The sequence below is a fragment of the Heterocephalus glaber genome, unplaced genomic scaffold, assembly GCF_053883595.1.
Source record: "Heterocephalus glaber isolate CG9 unplaced genomic scaffold, H.glaber_assembly_v1.0 deba00001687, whole genome shotgun sequence".
NCBI classification, from domain to species: Eukaryota; Metazoa; Chordata; class Mammalia; order Rodentia; family Bathyergidae; genus Heterocephalus; species Heterocephalus glaber.
In genome coordinates this window covers 19,122,344-19,144,425 of record NW_028258412.1, presented here as the reverse complement: position 1 = coordinate 19,144,425, position 22,082 = coordinate 19,122,344, and the positions used below count along the sequence as shown (strand labels likewise).

Here is a 22,082-nt window from a genome sequence, read left to right as displayed (position 1 = left end):
TTCAGCAAACACACATACCCACACTCTGCTTAGGAACAAAGAAAAGACACGAGACAGGAAGCCCTGGCTTCTGGTTGCCATGACAACTCAAAAGCCTCACCCAAATCAGCTTCCCATACCTCCTTCTTGAGGCCCCCAAATCCACAACCACCCCCCACCACCACCACCACCAGGAACTGCTTGCTTCCTCCTTCAGCTCCCTTCCCAGCTCGGCTCCGCATCCAAAGCCTTTGGTTTCCTAGGAGCCCACACAGTTGCTAAGCGACAGCAATCGGTCCCTTGCAGGCTCCGGAGGATCCTGCATAGCTCTGTGGCTGGGGAGGGTCCCCTGAGTAGAAAGCACTGAGGGGCAGCGGTCCCCTGCCTCTGTGGGTCTCCCTCATCCAGACTCAGGGAGGCCGGCTGGGGCTGAGGCTGGGGCAGAAGTCTACAGGTGGTGAGAGACTCAGACAGGGCAAGGAAGCGGTTCGTGGACACACAGCAAGCTAGAAATAGATTCTCCCAACCTGGCCTAAAACGTGGAGAGAGAGGTGTGGGGAAAAGCCAGAAAGATGGGAGATGGGAGGGACGGAAAGAGATTCCAGTGCTATCCCTGAGCTGTCGGCCCTGCGGGCTGCCTGTGGGCTTTGCTCGTCCCCCATCTGTCTTCCTTACCATTTTTCTCTCAGACAGGACCCACCCTGCCTCACTGTCCGCCCATGGCCACGTCCCTTTCTCCCCTCCTGGATCAACCAGTCAGCGCATGAGCCCCAAAATCGCCTTGTGCCCCAGAGTGAGTCTATGACCCAGTCGGTTGGAGGAGCCAAGTAGGTAGGAGGCCAGCCTGGGGCTCCCAGAGCTGTTCTGCCCCCACCAGGGAGAGGCTGCCAGGGAATGAAGCTAACAAAGAAGACAGCACAGCCAAAGACAGAGGCTCCGGGGGACACCCCTTGCGCACCTGGATCCAGCCACTCCTGATGTCGCCTCTAGCTCTCCGGCTTAAGCCAGGATGGACTGAGTGCCTGCCTGCTATACCTGGTTAATGCACCCACAACTCATATCCTGGCTACCCTGGGGTCTGGCCTCTTGCTCATCTCTAGGACCCAACAGGACTTGGCTTGTGACCTGCCTGCGAACCCCGTGGGCTTGGCTGTGTGTGCACGCAGGGTCCTGCTGTGAGCCCAGAAGCGCCCCGGCAGTGAGGGTCCCAAGGCTGGCAGCAGGGAGGCCCAGGGGTGCCTACCGGCTCCAGCGCCCCCCCCACACACCACGTCCAACAAGACCCACCTGGCCTGCAGCAGGTGACAGCGAAGACAGCGGCCCCGCGAGTCCTGCAGCAGCTGCACCGCCAGGCGGACCTCACCCTGCACCTCAGCGTCCGGGTTCACACGGCTCAGGTTGATCCAGCTGTCGATCCCTGTGGGCACAGGCACTACATGCATGAGGCACCTGCTGCATCCTCACGCGCGTGTAATATGCACCATGTGAGCTTAAAGCTCCCTTGACGTTAAGCGTGCTGGTTGGCTGGTTTGTGACAGGGTCTCATTAGGTTACCCAAGCTGATTTCAAGCTTGAGATCCTCCCATCTCAGCCTCCCCAGCAGCTGGAATTTGCATGCCTGGCACAGACAGCTTTTAACTTTTCATTATCATTTTTAATCCTTTAAGGTTTAATTTGAGGATTTTTTTGTCTGTTATTTCTGACCTTCCTTGGGATTATATCTTTTATATTTACATTAATCTAAATATTTGACTTTTTTTGTCTTTTTGTTTTTTGTACCAGGGATCGAACTCAGGTCCTTGCGCTTGCAAGGCAGGCAGCGGAACCACTGAGCTAAATCCCCGGGCCTAAATATTTGACTTTTTTAGAGCCAGGTATGGTGGTGCACACCTGTAATCTCAACACTCTGGGAGGCTGAGGGAAGAGGATCCCATGAGCCCAGCCTGGGCAACATAGCAAGACCCTGTCTCTAAACAAAAATATTTTTTAAAAGGGGTGGGGTTAAAGCTCAGTGTGGGGCCCTGGGTTTAATCCCCAGTGCCACAGTAAATGTGTGAGTGAACCAATGAATGAATGATTTTTTAAAGCCCCATATAACGTGATGATGAAACCCTGAGCCTACCCTGCTGCTGGCTGCTCCCGGGGCTCCAGCGGCCCTGTCCCTGCGTGTCTGGTGCCTGAGGCCCTGGTCATTCAGGATCTCGCTCTGACAAGCCAGGGGGCGTCCGCAGGTCTGTGCCACAAGCCCCATTTCACTTCGCTCTGACACTGTGACCCCAGGTCACAAATCCCATCAGCTTCCTGGCTTTCATCACAACACCAGGCTCCTGACTGATCTCCGAATCTCCCCATCCCACTGTGACCCGCAGGGGCCCTAACTCTGCAGTCAGTCTCTCCTGTCACTCCCCCCATCACCGTCCTGCTCCAGGACCATCAATGGCTCCCCACGGCCCCCAGAAGAAAACCCAGCCTGGCACGGACAGCCCTGCCACCAACCGGGCCAAGGTCTCCATCTGCCTCTGCCGTCGCCCAGCCTGGGACGAGAATCCTGCTCTAAGGACCAATTCTTCCCACCCTGACCCTGCCAGCAACAGGCCAGTCACAGGCCGCCCACCTCTGAGTTCGCATGTGCGGCCCGGTTAAAAAGTAAACAGACCCCCCCCCCCCAGTGCTCACCGCCCTTCCAACCTTGCTCCCTGTGCGACTGTATTTTCTTTTTTGTTGGTACCAGGGATCGAACTCGGGTCCTTGTGCTTTCGAGGCAGGCGCCGGAACCACTGAGCTAAGTCCCCGGCCCCTGACCATATTTTCTTTCCCACTGTCCCTGCCGCTGTGAGCTGGAGATTGGGCTGCAGGGACTCAGGAAAAGCCCCTACCACCATGCAGCCCTCGTGAAATAGCAGCAGAGACCATGGCAATGGCCAGCATGCAGAAGGCTCTCAGCTCAATGCCTCTGATGAAAAAGTAGATCACTGGGCCGGGGATTTAGCTCAGTGGTTTCGCCACCTGCTGCGCAAGCGCAAGAACCCAAGTTCGATCCCCTGTACCAAAAAAAAAAAAAAGAAAAAGAAAAAGTAGATCACCTAGTAAAGGATACTGAGACAATCTGCAGACAAAAGTAATAAAGCTCTGTCTCAACCTCACACCTTGTATCTGGACATATTCCAAATAGGTCAAACACTTAAATGTTAAAAAATGAAACAAATGGTTGCTAGGAGGCATCGTGTCAAAAAATGTTTTGCCAGCAGACATGACGGTGCCCACCTGTGATCCCAGCTCTCTGGGAGGCTGAGGCAGGAGGATCACAAGTTTGAGCCCAGCCTGGGCAACTTAGCAACTTAGTGAGACCCTGTCTCAAAATAAAAAATAGAGAAGGGTGGAGATGAGCTCAGTTCAATCTCCATTACCATAAAAAAGGTCACCTTAATCTTAGCGTTGGAAGGATTTCTTTTTTGTTTGCTTGTTCGTTTGTTTTTGAAAAGTGCTGGAGATCAAACCCACACATGTCCATGCCAGGCAAGTGCTGCACCCTGAACTACACCCCTAACTCCTGGGAAGAAATTTTTGCGTATAAAGGAAATCAAGAGTATGCACACACGCACACTGAAGTTGACTACAAAAAAAACCCACAAAAATTTAATACATAGAAAAATAAGCAAGGTCAAAATGTAGGAGACAAAGAGAAAAATCTTTGCAGTTCAGATGACAGATCCTGGGTTAATTTCCCTAATATGTAAAGAGCTCCTGAAAACCAATAAGAAAAGGCAAATGAGCCAGTGAGCAAAAATGCACATCTAATATGGACAGAAGTGGCCAAAAGTGATCCCAAACGTATTTAACATACAAAGCAGTGTTCGCTCTCACTCATGCAACAGTGAACTAAAGCTACGCTCAAAGGCACGCTTTACCTACCAGACACGGGATGCAAAGGCCTGATAGTTAATTGTCCACAAAGCTGTGGGGTTAGCAGATTCTGGACTCCTCCTCAAGGACTCATTTAGCAACCACTGTCAAACACTTGTACAAATGAGTGTGTTCGATTCCACAAACCCACCTGTAAGAACCTACCTGGCAGGCTGAGAGCGCGCACGTGTGTGAAATCATACCGGCACCAGGCTATTTACCACTGCACTGGTTGAACTAGGAAAATATTGTAAACAACTGAGTGCTACGGAGAGGAACTAGCCAAGTGCATAATGGCACAACTGCACTACAGAGTCCCATGATGTCCTGCAAAGCACTGCAGAAACCCGCTTGGAGAGGTTGCGGAAAGACCTCAAAGGTACGTGGAGGAGAAAAAAGGCCAGGCGCATAGCAGGGGGTGGGATGCGCTACTATTTGTGTAAGCAGAGAACACACATGCAAGATGCAGTCCTCACAGCTCACACTCAGGAACCAGACAACTTCGGTTCAAATCCTGGCCTTGTGACCTTGGTGCAAATCACTTAACCTTCTGTGCCTCAGTTTACTCACCAAAAGCTGGAAGTCATAAGGGTACCTGCCTCCTAGGGTTTACATGAGCATGAAGAGCACTGGTATGAAAAGCACTCAGTGTCCGGCCTCTGTGAGTGTTTGCTGCTATTAGTATTGTTCTTGATTGCAAGTGTTTCAGATATCTCTAGGGCTGAGTCAGGCATGGCGGCACACCCTGGAATCCCACCACTCTGAGAGGCTGAGGCAGGAGGACTGAAAATTTGAGCCCAACCTGGGCAACTTAGCTATTTATTGAGACCTTGTCTCAAAGTAAAAAATAAAAGCTCAGTGGGAAGACCCAGGGTTTGATCAGCAGTACAGAATGGCGGGGAGGGGGGGATGAAAAGGAGGGAGAGGAAGATGGACCTCGGGAAGGACGCACAAGAAGCCGACCCCAGTGGAAGGGAATGAGCCCTGGAACGAGAGTTCCCTTGCGCAGCACAATGGGAATACTGAACTGTGTAAATGAATGAACTGAACTGCTCAATAAATGAACTCCATTAGAAACTAAGGCCAACAGGAACAGCTCTGCCCTCCGGCTCTGTGCCCCGCCCTCCCTTACCCACCTCGGGGGTCTGCCGTGATGGCCTCCTTGCTCAGGGAGATCTTGCCGATGACGTCGTCATGCCTGCGGGTGGTGACCGTGAGGTCAGAGTCAGGGAGCGGAAGGGCTGGGGGCACCGGGTGCTGGGTGGGCCCCTGGCTGTGTGGTGGGACCCCAAGTGCCCTCCCGTCGGTGCCCGGGCCGCTTCCCCGTGCTCACCCGACCGTGTCCTCGTCCAGCACGTAGAAGGCCAGGTGGTGGAAGTCCAGTGGCAGATGCACCGTGTACTCCTCCCCCCAGAAGGGGCTCAGGCTGCGCCAGACGGTTGCTGTCCTGCAGGAGGGGCCGGGGACAGGGACAGCTCAGAGACCCCGTAAGACACACATGCACACACACTGGAACCTAGACACCCACACGGTCACACCCAGGGAGGGACACACAGACAGAGACGGGCACACACACACACACACGCGCACACACACACGTCCACAGGCATCTAGAAACACAACTTCTGTGTTTGTAAATACAGACGCCCTCACCCAGACAGACACACACCCACACACACCTGCAGCATGGCACAGCGACACACACGCAGTCCCCCTCACACACACAGTCCCCCTCACACACACAACTTTATTCACTGCCAGGGCTGAGGGAGAGGTCCGGGCATTGGGTTGGCTGAGAGGCATCTGGGAGGGGTTGGGGCTGGGACTAGGGGATCCAGGAAGGATTCCTGCAGGAGTAGGTCAAGCAGAAGGAAGAGAAACAAGGAGGACAAGTGTTCCAGATCATCCGCACAGCAAGTGCAAAGGCCCTGAGGCAGGAATGAGGAGCTTCCTGTTAAAAGAACAGGAAGGTGTTTGGTGAGAAGGTGAGGACCATGGACAAAAAGGCAGAATGCCCTGACCTTGCTTGGGGCAGCAAGGGGAGCCACAAGAGGCTTAGGGACCCAGATAGGCCCAGAAACAGGGAAACACGCGTGTGCACACATATGTACACACACACACACACACACACACACACACGCTGCCCACTCCATCCAGCCCGGGAGCACCACTAAAGCTTCCTCCCATCCCTTTCACCCCAGCTTCTTCCCACCTCCAGTTCTCTCAGGCTCCTCAGCCCGGACAGGGGAAGACAGCAGCCTGAGATCACACAGAATACCCATCCGCAGGTTTGGGGGCAGCGTCACAGAATGGAGTAGGGGCCACAGTCTGAGCACAGGGAGGTGACAGGAGGGACAGCAGGGTGCCACAGCCAGCCCCTCCCCAGCGCGGGCAGCCAGCCCCAGCTCCCCACCCATCTGGACCAGAACCAGCGCCAGGAGCATCCTGAACCCTGCCGTCTCCATAGGAACCAAGGCCTCTGCTGCCCGCCCACCACCCCCCTCAGGCCTTGGGGACGAGTGCTGTCCCTTGGCCTGCGGGGGCGGGAGAGTGGGCCACACACCACCCGGCCCCACTGTGTTCACTGGCACCCGTGTGCCTGCCCAAACGCACACACGCCCGGCGCCCAGTACACACGCCGGGCCTGCACACACGCGCGCTCGCCAGCGCTCACACCAGACCTGCAGCCCCCATGCGCCCTCGCGAGCAGGCCCAGCTGATGGGCACACATGCACGCACGTGCACACATTTGCTCACGCACACACAATTGGTGCCCGCAGCGCCCGGAGCCCTGAACCAGCCCGGCCAGCCAAGCGTGAGATGCCCGCCCCCAGGAAGGCCACCGAGGGAGGTGAGGGCTGGCAGCGGCTGAGTCAGCCCAGGGAGCGGAGTGGACGCGGCAGGGACCTCGTGGGTCCAGAGGGGGCTGCAGGGGACAGCAGGCAGCAGACCCAGCATCAGGTCGCAGTGGCTGGGACACGGCTACCGCCTTCTGGCCCGCAGGCACCCCCCCCAAGCCGTGCCCTCCCCCAGCCCAGGTCCCCTTTGAAAGGAGAGCTCCTGTCCCGCCCCAGCCCCTCCTCACCTGGCCACCACCTCGTCATCCACCTTCACCAGGCAGTAGGGGTCGCTGCTTCCAGACCTGTGGGAGCGGGAGCGAGGGGCTGAGGCTCCTTCAGTGTTCAGTCGGGGCGGGCAGAGGCCCAGGAGGGCTGGGGCCTGGCCCAGGGTCACACAGCCGCAGGACTTCAGAGGACAGCAGCAGAGATGTCACCGCCACCCGGGGCCACCCACCCGCTCTGCGCCTCGCCCACCCCGCCCACGCCACCTGTGCACTCTGGGTTTCCTCCACGGGAGGGGGAGCCTGAGGCAGGAGCCAGAGGCTGAGTCCTGGCCCAGAAAGCCCACAGCAGCAGTCGAGAACATGTGCCGCCCCTAGCGGGGCAAGTCCCTTCCCCTCTCCCAGCCTCAGTTTCCCTGCTCTGACAGCCAGGCATAATATTAATGTGCACTTCCTAGGACCTATGGGGTGGAGGGGTGGGTCACGGGTAAACACTGCCCTCCCCAGGGTGGCCTTGCAGACACAGATCAGGGGATCTGGACCTCAAGACTGAGCCACTAAGGTGTGTTGCCTCTCCTTGGGCAGCCGTGAGTCCTGGGTCAACCAAAGCCTGCTCACTGACCCCCCTTCAAAATAGTAGTAACCAGCAAACTTCGAGCTGTCCAGCTGGCCTCTCATTCACACCTGAGTCCAAAAGTCATCTTCTCATAGGGGCCATCTGCTGACCTATCTAAAATAACCCTCCAACCTAGGCAAGTGGCATAGTCCCAGCTATGTGGTAGACTGAGGCAGGAGGGTCACTTGAGCCAAGGAGTTTGAGGCCAACCTGAGCACCATACCGAAAGCCTGTCTCAACAAATAAATGACTAAATAAGCAGAATCCAGAGCACCCCAAATCATCTTGCTGCCTATTTCTCTATGTGTTTCGTCCCTGTCTCCCGCCTCCCCACAACTTGCAAGCTGTGAGCTCCCGGGGGAGAGCTGACCCCCTCCCCCTCCCTGGCCTGGAGCTGTCCCCGCAGAGATCTTGCAGAATGAACAGATGGGCAGCAGAACCAGGATCCCCACCCAAGGCTGTGCAGCCGACCCCTGGGCTCATAGCCTCATAGCCGGTGCCACCTCACCCCCTCCAACGGCCTCTCCCTGCACCCCAGCTCTGCCTCTCTCGCTCTCCCTCACTGCACCCCCCAGCCCGTTACAGATCCACAGTTGTCCCAGGAATTCCAGGGAATGGGAATTTCAGGAAACAGCACAAAGCATTGGCCCCATCCCAAGCCTCAGTTTCCCTGTCTGGACACTTGTTGGTGGCAGTGCCCTGCGTCCCTCCTTGTGGGGTTCCTGTTCCTCAGTCTCCCCAACTGCCACCTTGGGTCCAGCTGGCTGGGGCCCCACCAGCACAGGCCTGACAGCTCTCCCCACTGCCCCGGCCTGACCCTGGCCCCTCCTGGGAGCCAAGCCCAGCACAACTCTGGGCTCTGACGCATGAGTGGCTTATCAAGCCCCATCAGGTATGGGCAATGGCGCGGGCAGAAGGAGCTGGCCTCTCCAAGACCCCATTTCTCCCTTGACACTTCTGGCCTCTCCCATGACCCTTCCCAGCCCAGCCAGGCATGGGAAAGTGGGTCCCTTGGCCAGCACCTTCCTGGACTGGCTTGTCCAGAGCAGCGGTCAGCACCCAAACCCTAGCTATGTGACCTTGGGCAAGTGACTGCCTCTCTGGTCCTCAGTTTACCCATTTGTAAAACAAGGATTCAAATAAGACCATAGGAAGTGTTAAGTACAGGACCTGACCATAGCCGGGCCGCCATGACCGACAGCAGCTACTGTCGGCAGTAGAAATAACTAAAGCCACAAGCAGAGGGCCGGTCACCCCTTAAACCTGGCCGGGCTTGGGCACACTCTGGCCTCTCCCTTAGGAGAAGGGGAGAGAACACATCCCGTGGATATCTCCACGGGCACCGAGATCCCAGCATATTCTGAGAAGAGCACTTCTGAAGATGGGAGCCAACAGCTAGGGAAACTGAGGCAGGGTGGCTGGACTGTCAGGTGGGGCATACTGAGCCTCCTCACCCTTGCTCGGGGCCGTGGCTCAGGAGCTGGAGGGGAAGGGGGCCAGGACACAGGAACCAGACGGGCAGCTGCCAGGCCCGGCCCTGACCTCAAGGCCACAGAGGGTCCATAATCTAATTCTCAGAGGCTGCAAGGTGACATCTCGGAAAGAGAGTGTCAGGGGCTTGTCCAGCCCTCTCTGCGTTGATGGCAGGTGAGTGTTTATTTGGGATAGCTGATGGGGGCTGAAATCACTGCAGTCTCACCCACGCAGCTGCAGAGCTGAGAGGGGCCAGAGGCAGGAGACTCCCCAGTGGAGCCCCAACCTCCCCTGGGCATGTGTCCCAAACCCTGTTCCTACCCACCTGGCCACAGCAACTCCTAACAGCTCCCCACCCTCACAGCTGGATATGCAGGCCAGGTGCAGACCCTGCCCAAGCTCCCACTGCCCACATGGGAAGCAGAGGCTCAGGAGGAAGCAAGTTCAAGGTCCCCCAGCCAACAGCCTCCCAAGGATCCCACACCACCTTGGGTACTGACACCCTCAGCCCCTCCTGGGTTCCCGGCCAAGCAGGAAGAGACCCCCCTCCATTCTGCTGATTCAGCACTGCTGACTCAGCTCTGGAGAGGCAGAGCCAGGGACTGGGACTGAGGGAGCCCACGGGTCTCCGTGCCCCATCACTCCTGCCAGGTGTAGGGGCTGCAGGGGTAGCTGGCTCCTTAAGGGGCTTAGCACCCAGGAAAGCCCATCCCAGGCTAGCAGCTGCAACACCAGGATGCTCCCTGGGCTGGGTCTAAAGGACCCAGGGGTCCACCTGGTGACGCTCTGCAACCCTAAAATCATGCACGAAGTGTTGGGCCCCATCTGGATCCCCAGCCTTCTGGGGCGCCTCCCCAGGGTGCCCGTAAGAGCCCCCCACCCATACCTGGCCTGGAGAAGCCTCACCTGCAGCACCTGCCCGGACTGAGGAAGGGACCCCGCAGCCTCCCCAGCTCCGACAGGATCCAATCCTGAGGTGCCCTCTCTGGCTCTGGAGGACCCCAGGAAGGCATCCCCGAAACAAAGACACCCCTTCCCGGGTGGGGCGAGGCCCCAGCTGAGGTGGGCCCCCCCTCCCACCAGGACAGCCCCGGACGCCAGCCCGAGGCCAGGGAGGGCAGCGCTGCCCGGATGCCGTCGTGGGCCCGACCCCGGCGCTCCCCGCACCCCGCCGTACTCACACGTCCTTGGCGGGCAGCGCCCGGCCTTCCACCACGCGGATGTGCAGGGAGCTGCTCTTGGCCATGGTGCGCGGCCCAAACTTTCCGGGCAGGAGGCGTCCGGGTCCCGAGGCTGGACCCGGGGGCATCTACATGTCACCAGCTGCGAGCCTGGCGCCCTGCCCGAGGCTCCCGGCGCCACCTGTCCGAGACGAGGCGCGAGCAACCGGACTGACGGGAGGTTTGGGGAGGAGCGCAGGTCCCAGGGAGGGGGCGCCCGGGCTCCACAGGTAGGCGCGCTCCGAGCCGCCGGCGGGGCGCGGCGACACCGGGCTCCGGCCTCGGCGTCTGAGCTCGGGGAGGACCGACTGGGCGGGCAGGGGGCGGGAGGGGAGGCCCGGCGCCGTCCCCCCAATCCCGCCTCCTGCGGGGTCCCCCGCCCGCCTGCGCCCCGTGCGCGCCCCCTGCCGGCGCCCCAGGCTCTCGCACCATAGCTCCCGGTCCAAGGGGAGCCTGGGAGGGGCGGGGCAGGAGGGGTGCGCGGGAGGGGCGGGGCTTCGGCTCCGGAGACACCCCCGCCCCCACGTCTTCCCGGCCCCTCCGCGGCTTCGCGCCTCGCCGCTCTCCCGGCAGCCTCCGGGTCCCGCCTGCGCCGCCGCGCCCTGTCCCGGAGCAGCACCCGCGGTCGGTCGGGGAGGCGCCTCTCTCACGATCGCGCGTCCCCTGGGGTCCACTCACAGTCGATGGCGGAGCCCCAGCACCCGCTTCCACCGCCTCTGGGTACCCAGGGAACCCCGAGCGGCTGCGGAAGCTTCGCTGCGGCTCTGCAGGGAGGTGGCGGTGGCGCAGAGGGAGGGGAAGGCGAGGACCCGGGCGGCCGCGACCCTGGGGGCCGGCGCTGCTCCCCAGGAGCCCTGCGCGCTCTTGCGCTGTTGTCCCCTTCCGTGGATCGAGAAACAGAGGTTCAGAGAGGTCGAGTCACAGTTAGTGGCCGGTTGACTCCCTGGTCTGAGCGCCGGCCGTGCTCCTGACGGCTGTGTGGTCTGGGACAGAGCCCTTAACCTCTCTGTGCCTTTGCCTGGCTTCCTTGCGTGTGCGGTGGGGGTGGCCTGGTGGCTCTGGAAGGGTCTAGAATTGCAGGAGGGAATGCAGTGAGGTCCCCAGATGAGGTTTGGGAGACTGATCGGCCTGAATCTAAACCTCACCTGTCCGGGGGAGCCCCCGGGACGCCCGCTCCCCAGGCAGAGAATGCTCTCCTTTCCTTGCTCCCATAGCCCTAAGTGTGTGCATTTTTTTTCTCACGTTTTAAGTGAGATAAAGCGAGCAGGAGGGCCCGTGCCAGGGCCCCACTGCTACACATTTGCTTCTCCCGGCAGGGCTGGGGCCCAGCCTGACTCAGCAGGGTCGGTTCAGGGCTGGGCAGTGATCAGCTCAGTCAACGCCCTTACCAGCAAGACTGGCGCGTCCTGCCTGGCCACAGGAGTGACCTAATGACCTGCTTCCAAAACTCCCTCCTGGCTCCCCAGCCAGCACCCAGCCAGGCCCAGGGTACTCTGAGCCCTAGAATTCTCTCCTAGCTGCTCCCTGCCTCCCCCAGAGCCTGGGTGGGCCTCAGTGGCCCCATCCAGGAAGTGGGCCTGGTAGATCAGGCTCAGAGGCTTAGAAGCATTGCCCAGGGGTGTTGGGGATGGTCCATGTCAGACCCAGGACAGTGACTGGCCTGATCTTTAGCAGCCCCCCCAAATCTTCCCAAAATATAGCCAGGCATGGTGGCACACACATCTGTAATCTCAGCACTCAGGAGGCTGGAGCAAGAGGCTCACCAAGAGCTCAGGGCCAGCCTGAACTACATTAGGGACACGGTCTAAAAACAGAAAAGTTAAGGTCCAGTCCAGGAGGAAGCCAGACAGGGGCCCGTGTCACCCCTCCCGGTGAGAGCAGAAGCTTCCGGCTAAAGCGTTTCCCCCAGGAGGCTGCTAGGAACTCAGACAGGCACCCAGTCCCCCAGACCCCTGGGGACCTGAGGGGCCTGGCCCTGGGGCCGGTGGATGCCACCCAAACTGCCTGCCACCTGGCTATCTTCCAGAGCTAAGCAGGAAGTCCCCTCCCTGGCCCCCCGGGGGAATGGCCAGGCCACAGCTCCCAGCCAGGCCTCCAGGGAGCCAGCTCTCTCACCTGCCCCATATCTGAAGTCTGACCTCACAATTCGCCTGGGGCAGTGGCCACACTCCCTAAATTTTCCACATGGCCTGGCCACTTCCTGTTGTTATAGAAGCTTTGACTTGGAACTGGCAGTGGGTGGAGGTTTCCTAGTAGAGCCCCTGCCAAGGAACCCGAGAGGCTGCTGGGGGCCACCAGCCAGGAAGGGGAGGGGAGCTCATGGGTCCCCTGGGGGTTGTTATGACAACCAATCACGGGGCAGTGTGGGCACTTGGTGCTGTTCCTGGCACATAGTAGGTGCTCAAGAAAAGTCAGGCTCTGCCCCCTGAGCTCCTTAAAGGCAAACCCACCGTCATCTTCGTGGTTGCGAACATCTCGTGCCCCATAAAGCCTCAAGGAGGCTGTGCTGAGCTCAGGGTCTAAGAGCAGAGGCTTAGGTCAGGCTGGTCTGGGACTGACTCTGGACACAGTGTTCTCTGCCACATGATGTCACCTGTTGGGCCTCAGTGTCCTCATCTATAAACTGGGGCTCCTCATGGTCGTGGGGGACACGTGTGACTTGGAGAAAATAAACGGCAGATGTTTAGCAAGTACTCAGGAGGGTCTTGGCCATGGTGAGATAGCCTGATTCCACACTGCGGGGACCACCGGACACAGCCCCAGCTTCTGGGGATGGCTGGAGTGACCCACTTGGGCAGCCAGTGTGGTCCGGATTGCGGAACTGGGGGAATCTGGGGGTTTGGGCCCCAGCTGAGAATTCTAATGGAGATATCCCAAGGGCATGGTTTGAGCCGCCCTGGGCTCTCAATGCCAGAGACTGGCCAGGGCCTCCCTTTATCTGACAGGCTGAGCATGAGGCCCACAGGGACCAGAAAGGACTCCTCATCCTGAGGGGCCAGGCCTGGAATAAATGTTCTGAGGGGAGGGCTGAAATACAGTATAGACAGTGGTGTAGCAGCAATGCCGTGGATTATTAGATGGCTATCAAAAAGGACTGTCTGAAAGAATGTTTATTTATTTTGCAGAGCTAGGGATCAACCTCGTGCAGTGCCAGGCAAGCCCTCTGCCACTGAGCAACATCCCAGCCCTCAAAGAATACTTAATAGCAGGAAAACACTGAAAAACATAAGTGGTAGGGATAAAGCAGCATATTCAACCATATGTGCAATATGATCCTGATACCATAAAATAGAATGTGTGTGTCTATCTAACATGTTGATATTTAACAAATGTGGATTGAGCATCTGCTATGTCCTGGGCCGTGGGGACAGTTAGGTGACAGCTCAGCCTTATTCTCCTGGGGCTTTGAGTAGAGGAGGGGGAGAGACAAAAGGAACACACATGGAAACACTGCTCTCGGGAAGGAGGAAGCAATGTGCTGTGCTGACGATAAAGCAGGGATGCGTGCTGGGGGAACTGAGTGTTTTCTAAGACTCAATGCCAAGTGCTTTTTAAAAAATCAGAAAATAAACCCCAGTTAGGTGGGTTGTACTTGTCGTGCCAGCTACTCAGGAGGCTGAAGCAGGAGGCTTCCTTGAGCCTAGGAGTTCAGGGTCAGCCTGGGTGACATAGATCCTGCCCCATCACCACCACCAAAAAAAGAAAAGAAAATCAGAAAATAATGCACATGTCCTGAAAGAACCACCGCTCTGCGTTCCGGCTCCTCTCCCGGTCTCTGGCCAGCCCCGCAGGCAGGTGGGAAGGCAGTGGCCCCTGCTGCCCTGCCGTGCCCCTTCTCAGCGCTCGCTCGCTCGTGACCTTGGTCTCCTCTTCCAAGTTGCTCAGTGGTGACTGACATGCTCGTCTTATCTCCTAAATGTCAGGGACAATGTCTGATTCATGCAGGGCCTCCCACACCACTTGGCAGAAGACTCCAAACACACTCGCGGGTGGAATGGAATTCGGCTCCCCTCAGCCGGATCCCAGCCTCTTGCTGCGTTGCTTCCCCTGCCCCTCAGTGCCAGGGATGGGGGCTTATTCCTCGCCTACCCACCACCTGCCCTGTGCCCTGCAGCCCTACCCGGGAGGCAGAGCTGTCTGTCTGGAGCCCTCGGTTTCCCCTCCAGGGAAGGAAGTGACTGTCACTCCTGAGTCCAGGGCCGGGCCGAGGTGGACAGGTCCCTGGCTCAGGCTGCAGGTAAGGAACACAAAGCCCTGTTGTGATGGCTGGTGCGATTCTGGGCACGCAGCCACGTGAGACAGGAGACACGGGGGATGGGGGAGTGGCAGGATTTCCAAAGCTCCTTCCTGCAGCCGGCTGCCCAGGAAGCAGAGCTGGGAAGTCCCCTCCTTCCAGGGCGCAAAACCAAGGTGTCCTTTCTCCATGAGCAGCGGCTTCCTCCTTCCTCCATCAGGCTCCCCGAGTGCCCCCACCCGGCTCTGGAATGGAGAAGTGGGAAGGGGAGCTACCAAAGCGGAGGAGGGCAGTGTTTCCAGATCTCGTGGGGCAGTGGCTGAGGATGAGGCCAGAGAGGGAGGTGCTCCACTGAGCCCACCCAGGCAGTGGGGACAGAGCAGGCTGGGGCTGGGAGCCAGTTTGGCAGCATGGCAGGGACGCCTCGTTTAACGGAGCGGAAGGCCAAGGCCTGCTGGGGACAAGAGGGCTGTGTAGCCACTTTCTCTTTGGTCTGGAGGGAGCCCAGGGCCAGTGGAATTCTGTCTGTAGAGACAAACACCAAATGTTCAGCATTGCTGGCCACTAGAGAAATAAGTGCACATTGAAATAAGACTGAGGGCCAGGGATTTAGCTCAGTGGTTTCCACGCCTGCCTCACAAGGACAAGAACCCGAGATCAATCCCCGGTACCAAAAAAAGAAAGAACACTGATCTTCCTGAAGGAATTAAGAGCATCCTACCACAGAGATATATGCACACCCATGTTTACAGTGGCACAGTGTCTGTTATAGCTAAATTTAGGAAACAGCCCAAATGCCCATCAACCAACCAATGGATAAAGAGGATGTGGGTTTTTTATACAATGGAGTGCTGCTCTGCCATAAAGAAGAATGAGTTTGAGACACTTTTTGTTCTCCCCTGCCTCGGGACCTTTGCACATGCCACTTCCCTCACCCAGACCCCTGTTCCCCTGGACCCAGCCCTCTTCCCCTTCAGGTCTGAGCGCACGAGTCCCTGCCTTGGAGCCTCCCTGGCCCCTCTCTGCTTTCTGAACTCTCGTCCTCAAATCTGCAGGTCATCATCTGACCTCTCGCTGGCCTGTAAGCCCACGAGGCAGGCCTCCTCCTGTCTGCTGATGTGGCCTCAGCATCCACCACAGTGCCTGGCCTACAATAGGTGCTCAATAAAACTGCAAGAAGCACCTCTCAAAGAGTAGAAATCAAGTTGGGCGTGGTGGCACATACCTGGAATCCCAGCACTCAGGAGGCTGAGGCAGGAGGTTTGCCACAAGCTGGAGGCCAGCCTGGGCTATGTCGTAAGTTCAAGGTCAACCTGAACTAAATTTCGAGAGCCTGTCTCAAAAAACCAGAAGAAAAAAAAAAAAGTAGAAGTCAGGAAGGGAGGAGTGCAGTGCGTGCCAGCCTTCTCAGAGAGGGCAGGGAGGGGATGGGCCTGTGGAAGGGAAGACCCAAGAAAGCTCAGCTGTGTCTGGGGATTGTGGGTAAAAGGGTGATCTCTGAGCCAATGTTGTGGCCATGCCTGAAATTCCAGCACTTGGGAGCCTGAGGCAGGAGGATCACTGTAAATTCAAGGCCAGCAAGACCCTGTCTCAAAAAGGAAAGGGTGAACATTATGCCCAGATGGGCTGAGTTCAAGTCCCATTTTATACTTAATACTAAAAACACAATCTAAGGGCCAGGGCTGTAGCTCAGTGGTGCGGCACCTGCCTGGCAAGCACAAGGTCCTGAGTTTGATCCCTGGTACCGAAAAAAAAAAAAAACACCCCACAGTCTATACAAGGAAAACGTAGAAAAGTGGGCCTCATTAAAATTACATTTTTTGCTTTGAAGGAAATGCAAATCAGAACCATAATGAGAAATCCTCTCACCCTTGTCAGAATGGCTATGACTTGGGCCGGGGATTTAGCTCAGTGGTTCCGCTGCCTGCCTCACAAGTGCAAGGACCCAAGTTCGATCCCCATACCAAAAAAAAAAAAAAGTTGCAGAATGGCTGTGACCAAAAAGAAAATCACCAACCTGGTGAGGAGCAGAGGAAGGGGACTTGTACACTCCCTGTGGGGATGTAAATTAGGGCAGCTGGTATGCAAAACAGTCTGAGGGGTCCTCAAAAAACAAAACAAAAATATAGAATGACATCCAAAGAAAGGGAAACCAGTGTGTCCAAGGGACATCTGCACTCTGTGTTTATTCAGTTCTGTTCACAGTAACCACAGTATGGAATCAGCCTAAGCATCCATCCATAGGTGACTGTATGAAGAAAATGTAGTGTTGATGCACGGTGGAGTATTATACAGCCATAAAAAGAACAAAGTCCTGCCCTATGTAGCAACATAGGTAAGCTTAAGTAAAAAAGCCAGGCAAAGAGAGACAGATACTGTGGCCTCACTCATGTTTGGAGGCTAAAAAAAGTTGATCCCATAGAGCTAAGTACAGTGGTCACTGGAGCAGAAAAAAAGGCAGAGGGAGAGAAGAAAGGATGGACAGGGATTGGTCAATTGGTCAAAGTTTCAGTCAGGTAGGAGGAGTAAGTCCTGCCACTCTGGTGCATGGGAGGGTGAATGTAGTGAACAGTAATGTTTTGGGGAGCCAGGTGTGATGGCACACGCCTGTAATCTTGCTCAGCACTTGGGCGGCTGAGGCAGGAGGCTCACTAGGAGTTTGAGGACAGCCTAGCCTGAACTACATGGAGAGGTTCTGTCTCAAAAATAATAATAATAATAATAATGAGAATGCATTGCATATTTCAAATTAGCCAGAAGAGAGGACTTTGAATATTTCCACCTCAAAGAAATAGTAAATATGGGCTGGGGAGTAAATCAATGCCACAGGGCTTGTCTAGCATGTGCAAGGCCCTGAGTTCCTTCCCTAGTACCAAAAATAAAGGAGAAGTGGGGGCGGGGGGAGAAGAAAATAGAGAAAGAGGAAGAAAGCAAGGTAAAAATATATAAAAATAGAAACAATAAATGTTTGCAGTGATAGACAAGCTAGTCACCCCAATGTGACCATTGTACATTGCATATATGTTAAGGTAGCACATCCTATCCCACAAAAAAAAAATAGAATCATTGTGTCTCAATTGAAAAGGCAAGCTTTTAAAATGTGGTGTATTTTTGTAAAAATGAGAACAGAATGAAAAGACAAGGGAGAGAATTATGTAAAGAAGTCTCAGCTCTCAACACTGGAGGGAAATCCAGCCAGAACAGGCAGGTGCCGGGGAGAGGCAGAAGGGAGGGGACTGCTGGAGAAGGTGGTGGAGACCCGAGCAAACAGACGGCAACATCTGTCAGTAGAGAGCTGCAGACTCCAGCCACGGGAGCTGTTGCTACCCTAAGGACAACAGGTACACACAACTGAAGAAGACAGAGCAATAGAGGCTGTCATCCCTCACCGAAAGGCTTGGCACCGGAAGTGTCCGGATGTCGGTTTGTAGGGTTGTGAAATATACCCATAACCCTTACTGGTTGAACATCCTGAGTCTGAATATCTGAAGTCTGAGAGGCCCTGAAATCTTTTCTGGAGCATTTTGGATTCCAAATTTTTGGATTAAGGATGCTGGACCACTCAGCTATTACTGGTGAGAATGGTAAATGATGCGGCCACTCTGGAAAGGAAGAAGGTCAATTCCTGAAGAACTGAGCATGCAGACAGGCATGGTGGTGCACACCTGTAATCTCAGCACTCAGGAGGCTGAAACAGGAGGATCACCATGCATTGGAGGCCAGCCTGGACTACATAGTGAGTTCAAAGCTACCTGAACTCCATAGCAAGACTGAAAAGGGGCTGGGAATGTAGCTCAGTGTGAAGGCACTGGGTTCAATTCCCAATACCACAAAAATGAAACAGAACAACCTAAAATACACCATGCTCTCGGTCTAGGACTTAGCAATCAAACCCAATTCAACATGTGACTCTTCCTAGCAGCTTTATCCTTAATAGTCAAACCCCGGAAACAACCCAGATATCCCTAACCCTAAACAATTAAAGACAGTATGGTACATCCATACCACGAGTGCTACTCAACAACTGAAAGGGACAAATCCCTGATACCCAAGTTTAACAAGAATGGAACCCAGGAGCGTGAAAACAAAATCTCACGGGATTATATACTATACAATCCTATCTGTATAACACTCTTCTTTTATTTATTTTTTTTTTGAGACAGGGCCTCACTATGTAGTTCAGGCTGACCTTGAACTCACTGTGTAGCCCAGGTTGTCCTCAAACTCACCAAGATCCTCCTGCCTCAACCTCCCAAGTGCTAGGATTACAGGTGTGTGCCACCACACCCAGCATTATATAATTCACTAGATAAGACAACACTGTACAGATGTGGAACAGATGAATGGTTGCCAGGGGCTAGGGAGAGGAGAGGTCCAGAGGTGAGAATGGATGTAAAAGATGCAAAATAGGCCGGAGGATCCCCGGTACCAAAAAAAAAAGATGCAAAATAAAAATCACAGGAGGTCATTGCTTTGAACAAAGCTCCTGCAGGCTAAAAATCAAAATGGAGTCCCTCGTGCCAAGCTGAAATTAGGCTGTTTATCTGACATTAGCAGAAATTAGGATTAGAGAGATAACAGCCAAATTTCCCAAACAGGCCTACTTCAAGGTGCATTGTGATAAAGTCCCCTCTGCTTGGAGCCTTACTCAGAAGTAATAACCCTGAAATAACCTGGTATCAGTGATTTTCCTGTCATCCTCTCTGCCTTACAAGGAAAGTAATTTAGATACAACCAAGCTGTTTTCTTTGGCTGTTTGTTTCTGCTTTCTTCAAGCTCTCTTTGTCTATAAAGCTAATCTTTCCTCCTCTAAGTTGTGTCTGTGGGCATTTCATCCCAGAAATGAGACAGTGACTACTACCCAGGCTCTTGCCATGTTTCCCAGGCTGATCTCAAACTCCTGGGCTCACGTGATCCTCCTGCCTCATCCTCCTTAAAGTAGGTGGGACTGCAAGTGTGTAAGCACTGAGTTCAGTTCCCAGCATCTCCCTCCTCCAAAATATCCTTAAACTGAACTGCTGTAATGCAGACCTTTGACAGATCAGAACAGGAAGTGTCCTGAAGATAAAATATTCTGCATCTTGGCTGTGGTGGTCACACGAATCTGCACAGGATAAAATGGCACAGAACCAAACACACATATGTACCTGGAACACACATGAAGCCGCTGAAATCTGACCAGGCCCGGGGTTGAATCCAGGCCAACATTCTAATAGTGCAAGATGCTACCATCAGAGGACATTGGGTGGAAAATATATAGGACTCCTCCACATTATTTCTTCAACAGCACATGAAGCTACAGTTGCAAAAATAAGAGTAATCTGTAATCCCAGGTACTCAGGAGGCTGAGGCAGAAGGATTGCAAGTTCGAGCCCAGGCTAGGCAACTTTACAAAACCCTGTCTCAAAATAAAATTAGCAGGGGCTGAGGATTTAGCTCAGTGGCAGCATGCCTGCCTCACAAGCACAAGGTCCTGAGTCCGATCCCCAGTACAAGAAAAAAGTAATAAATTAAATTAAATTAACAGGGGCTGGAGATTTAGCTCAGTGGCACCATGTCTGCCTCACAAGCACAAGGTCCTGAGTTTTATCTCCCATACCAAGAACAAAGAAAAAAGAAAAAAAATTAATAGTACTGTTGATGTAGCTCAGTGTTCCCTAGGTTCAATCCTTACTTCAGTACTACAAAAAAAAAAAAAAAAAAAAGGAAAATACAGCTGCTTTAAAAACCCATTTGCAGTTTTTTATGGAGTTAAATATACACTTGTCATATGATCCAGCTATTCTACTCCTGAATATTTACACAAGTGACATGAAAACTTATGTTCACACAACAACCTGGACGTGGAGACAGGCTGTATTTGCTTTTGCCCAGAACTGGAAGTGACCCAGCTGCTCCTCATGTGGGAATGTTATTAACAAACCGTTGGATACAGGATCCGTGATATAAATACTACTCAGCAATGAAAAAGAATGAACAAACTACTGATACACATAGCAACTTGGCAAGCCGGGAATGAAGACTGCTGAAGGAAAGAGGACAGACTCCATGGGCTACAAAGCATATAATCCCGCCTGCGACCTTCTGGAAGAGGGAAGAGTATGAAGGGTGGAAAGCAGGCTTGTTATTACCAGGCTGGATGAAAGTGTCAGCAGTAGTTACCAAGGGGCACAGGACCCGTAGATTCGATGGAGATGTTGTCTGTCTTGATTGTAGTGATGATCGCACAATTCTGTGCACGGTCCACAGTTCATAGACCTACATGTGGAAAAGTGAATTTCCTTTAGATGTAAAGTATATCTTCATTTTTTTTTTTTTTGGTATCAGGGATCGAACTCAGGACCTTCTGCTTTCGAGGCAGGCGGCGGAACCACTGAGCTAAATCCCCGGCTATATCTTCATTTTTTAAATTAAGAAAAATGAGATCATAGGTCTTACTGTAACTTCACATCAATTTATGCAGAGATAATATGTGTGATTTAATGCAAAATGTCCAAAGGTAAAAAGTACATTATTTTAGTTTTCTTTTTTAAAATATCCCCTAGCAGCCGGTGTGGGGTTGCATGGCTATGATCCCAGCACTCGGGAGGCTGAGGCAGGAGGATCACAAGTTCAAGGCCAGTCTGGGCTACATAGTGAGTGCAAGGCCAGCCTGACACACACGAGACTCTACACACTTATATATGAGACTCTGTCTCAAACAAACACAAAGAAATTATATCTATATCTATATATATCCTCTAACAAATTTCTTAGGAGTTGTTTTGAGTGATGTAGGAGTTACAAGTAACTAGATTTTTAAAATAACGTTATTCCAGCAAGAAATGCATTTCTCTAAATGGAAAAATAAAAACCATCTATAGCAAAAACGACCAGATGTTACTGTTTGTTTCCTCCACTTGAGGACCCACAGGTACTTTTAACACTGAGCTTTTCCCTAGCACCCCTGCAAGGCTGTCTTGCGTTAAATTAGATGCTAAATGTAGAGTGCTGGCGTCGCCGGTGACCCTCAGTAACAGCTGACCTGGGACATCTGCTGGCGCCCCCATCCTTCAAGTCCAGACCACCGGTATCTTCCAAGCCGGTGTCCACCAGGGGGGCGCTGATGCTCCTCGCTCTTTCCCAAGCCAAGCTGGGGTCTCTGTGGAGCGGCCAGGACCCTGAATGGGCTGGAGCCGAATAGGTTCTGGCCACCTTTTCCTGCGGTGAATGACAGCTCGCAGCCTAGCAAACAGCAGGTGCCCAATGAGTATCCTTCTTTTCTTTTCAGTGCTGGCCATTGAACCCCGGGCCTTGCACATGCTAGGCAAGGGCTCTACCCTGAGCTACATCACAGCCCTAAGAAATAACCTTTCCCGTGGTGGTCGAGCACACAGACACATTATGAGGCCCGACCCCACCCAGCCGGGAAAGGACTTGGTCCCGCGTGGGCACCAGGAGAGGCAAGTCCTGGGCCTGGGACCCCTGCCCTCTCTTCCACATCCAGACTTAGATCGGGCTGGTCCCTCTGTCCCTGCACTTCCTCCCTCCTCCTCCAAGGGTGGATTCTCCACCCTGCAGCCTGGTGAGGGAATGTTGTGGCGTGTTGGTTGCCCA

The 22,082-nt window shown here is 54.5% G+C and overlaps 1 protein-coding gene across 3 annotated transcripts in view; it reads right to left on the bottom strand.

The window, feature by feature from the left end:
• Rasal1 (RAS protein activator like 1) overlaps positions 1 to 22,060 on the bottom strand; it is a 35,382-nt gene extending 13,322 nt beyond the window's left edge. The window contains exons 1-6 of one of the 3 annotated variants that reach the window (XM_087198315.1): positions 21,511 to 22,060; positions 20,649 to 20,744; positions 6,968 to 7,024; positions 5,216 to 5,329; positions 5,019 to 5,080; positions 1,267 to 1,396 (exon numbers count right to left, since the gene is read on the bottom strand). In XM_087198315.1, the coding sequence (XP_087054441.1) occupies positions 1,267 to 1,396; positions 5,019 to 5,080; positions 5,216 to 5,329; positions 6,968 to 7,024; positions 20,649 to 20,740 (455 nt within the window). In that variant the 5' untranslated portion in view covers positions 20,741 to 20,744; positions 21,511 to 22,060. Of the gene's footprint in view, positions 1 to 1,266; positions 1,397 to 5,018; positions 5,081 to 5,215; positions 5,330 to 6,967; positions 7,025 to 10,213; positions 10,665 to 20,648; positions 20,745 to 21,510 lie in introns of those variants that run through there. The other 2 variants (XR_015446277.1, XM_004843751.3) reach the window with 2 other exon arrangements.
• Between the last annotated feature and the right edge of the window lie 22 nt (positions 22,061 to 22,082).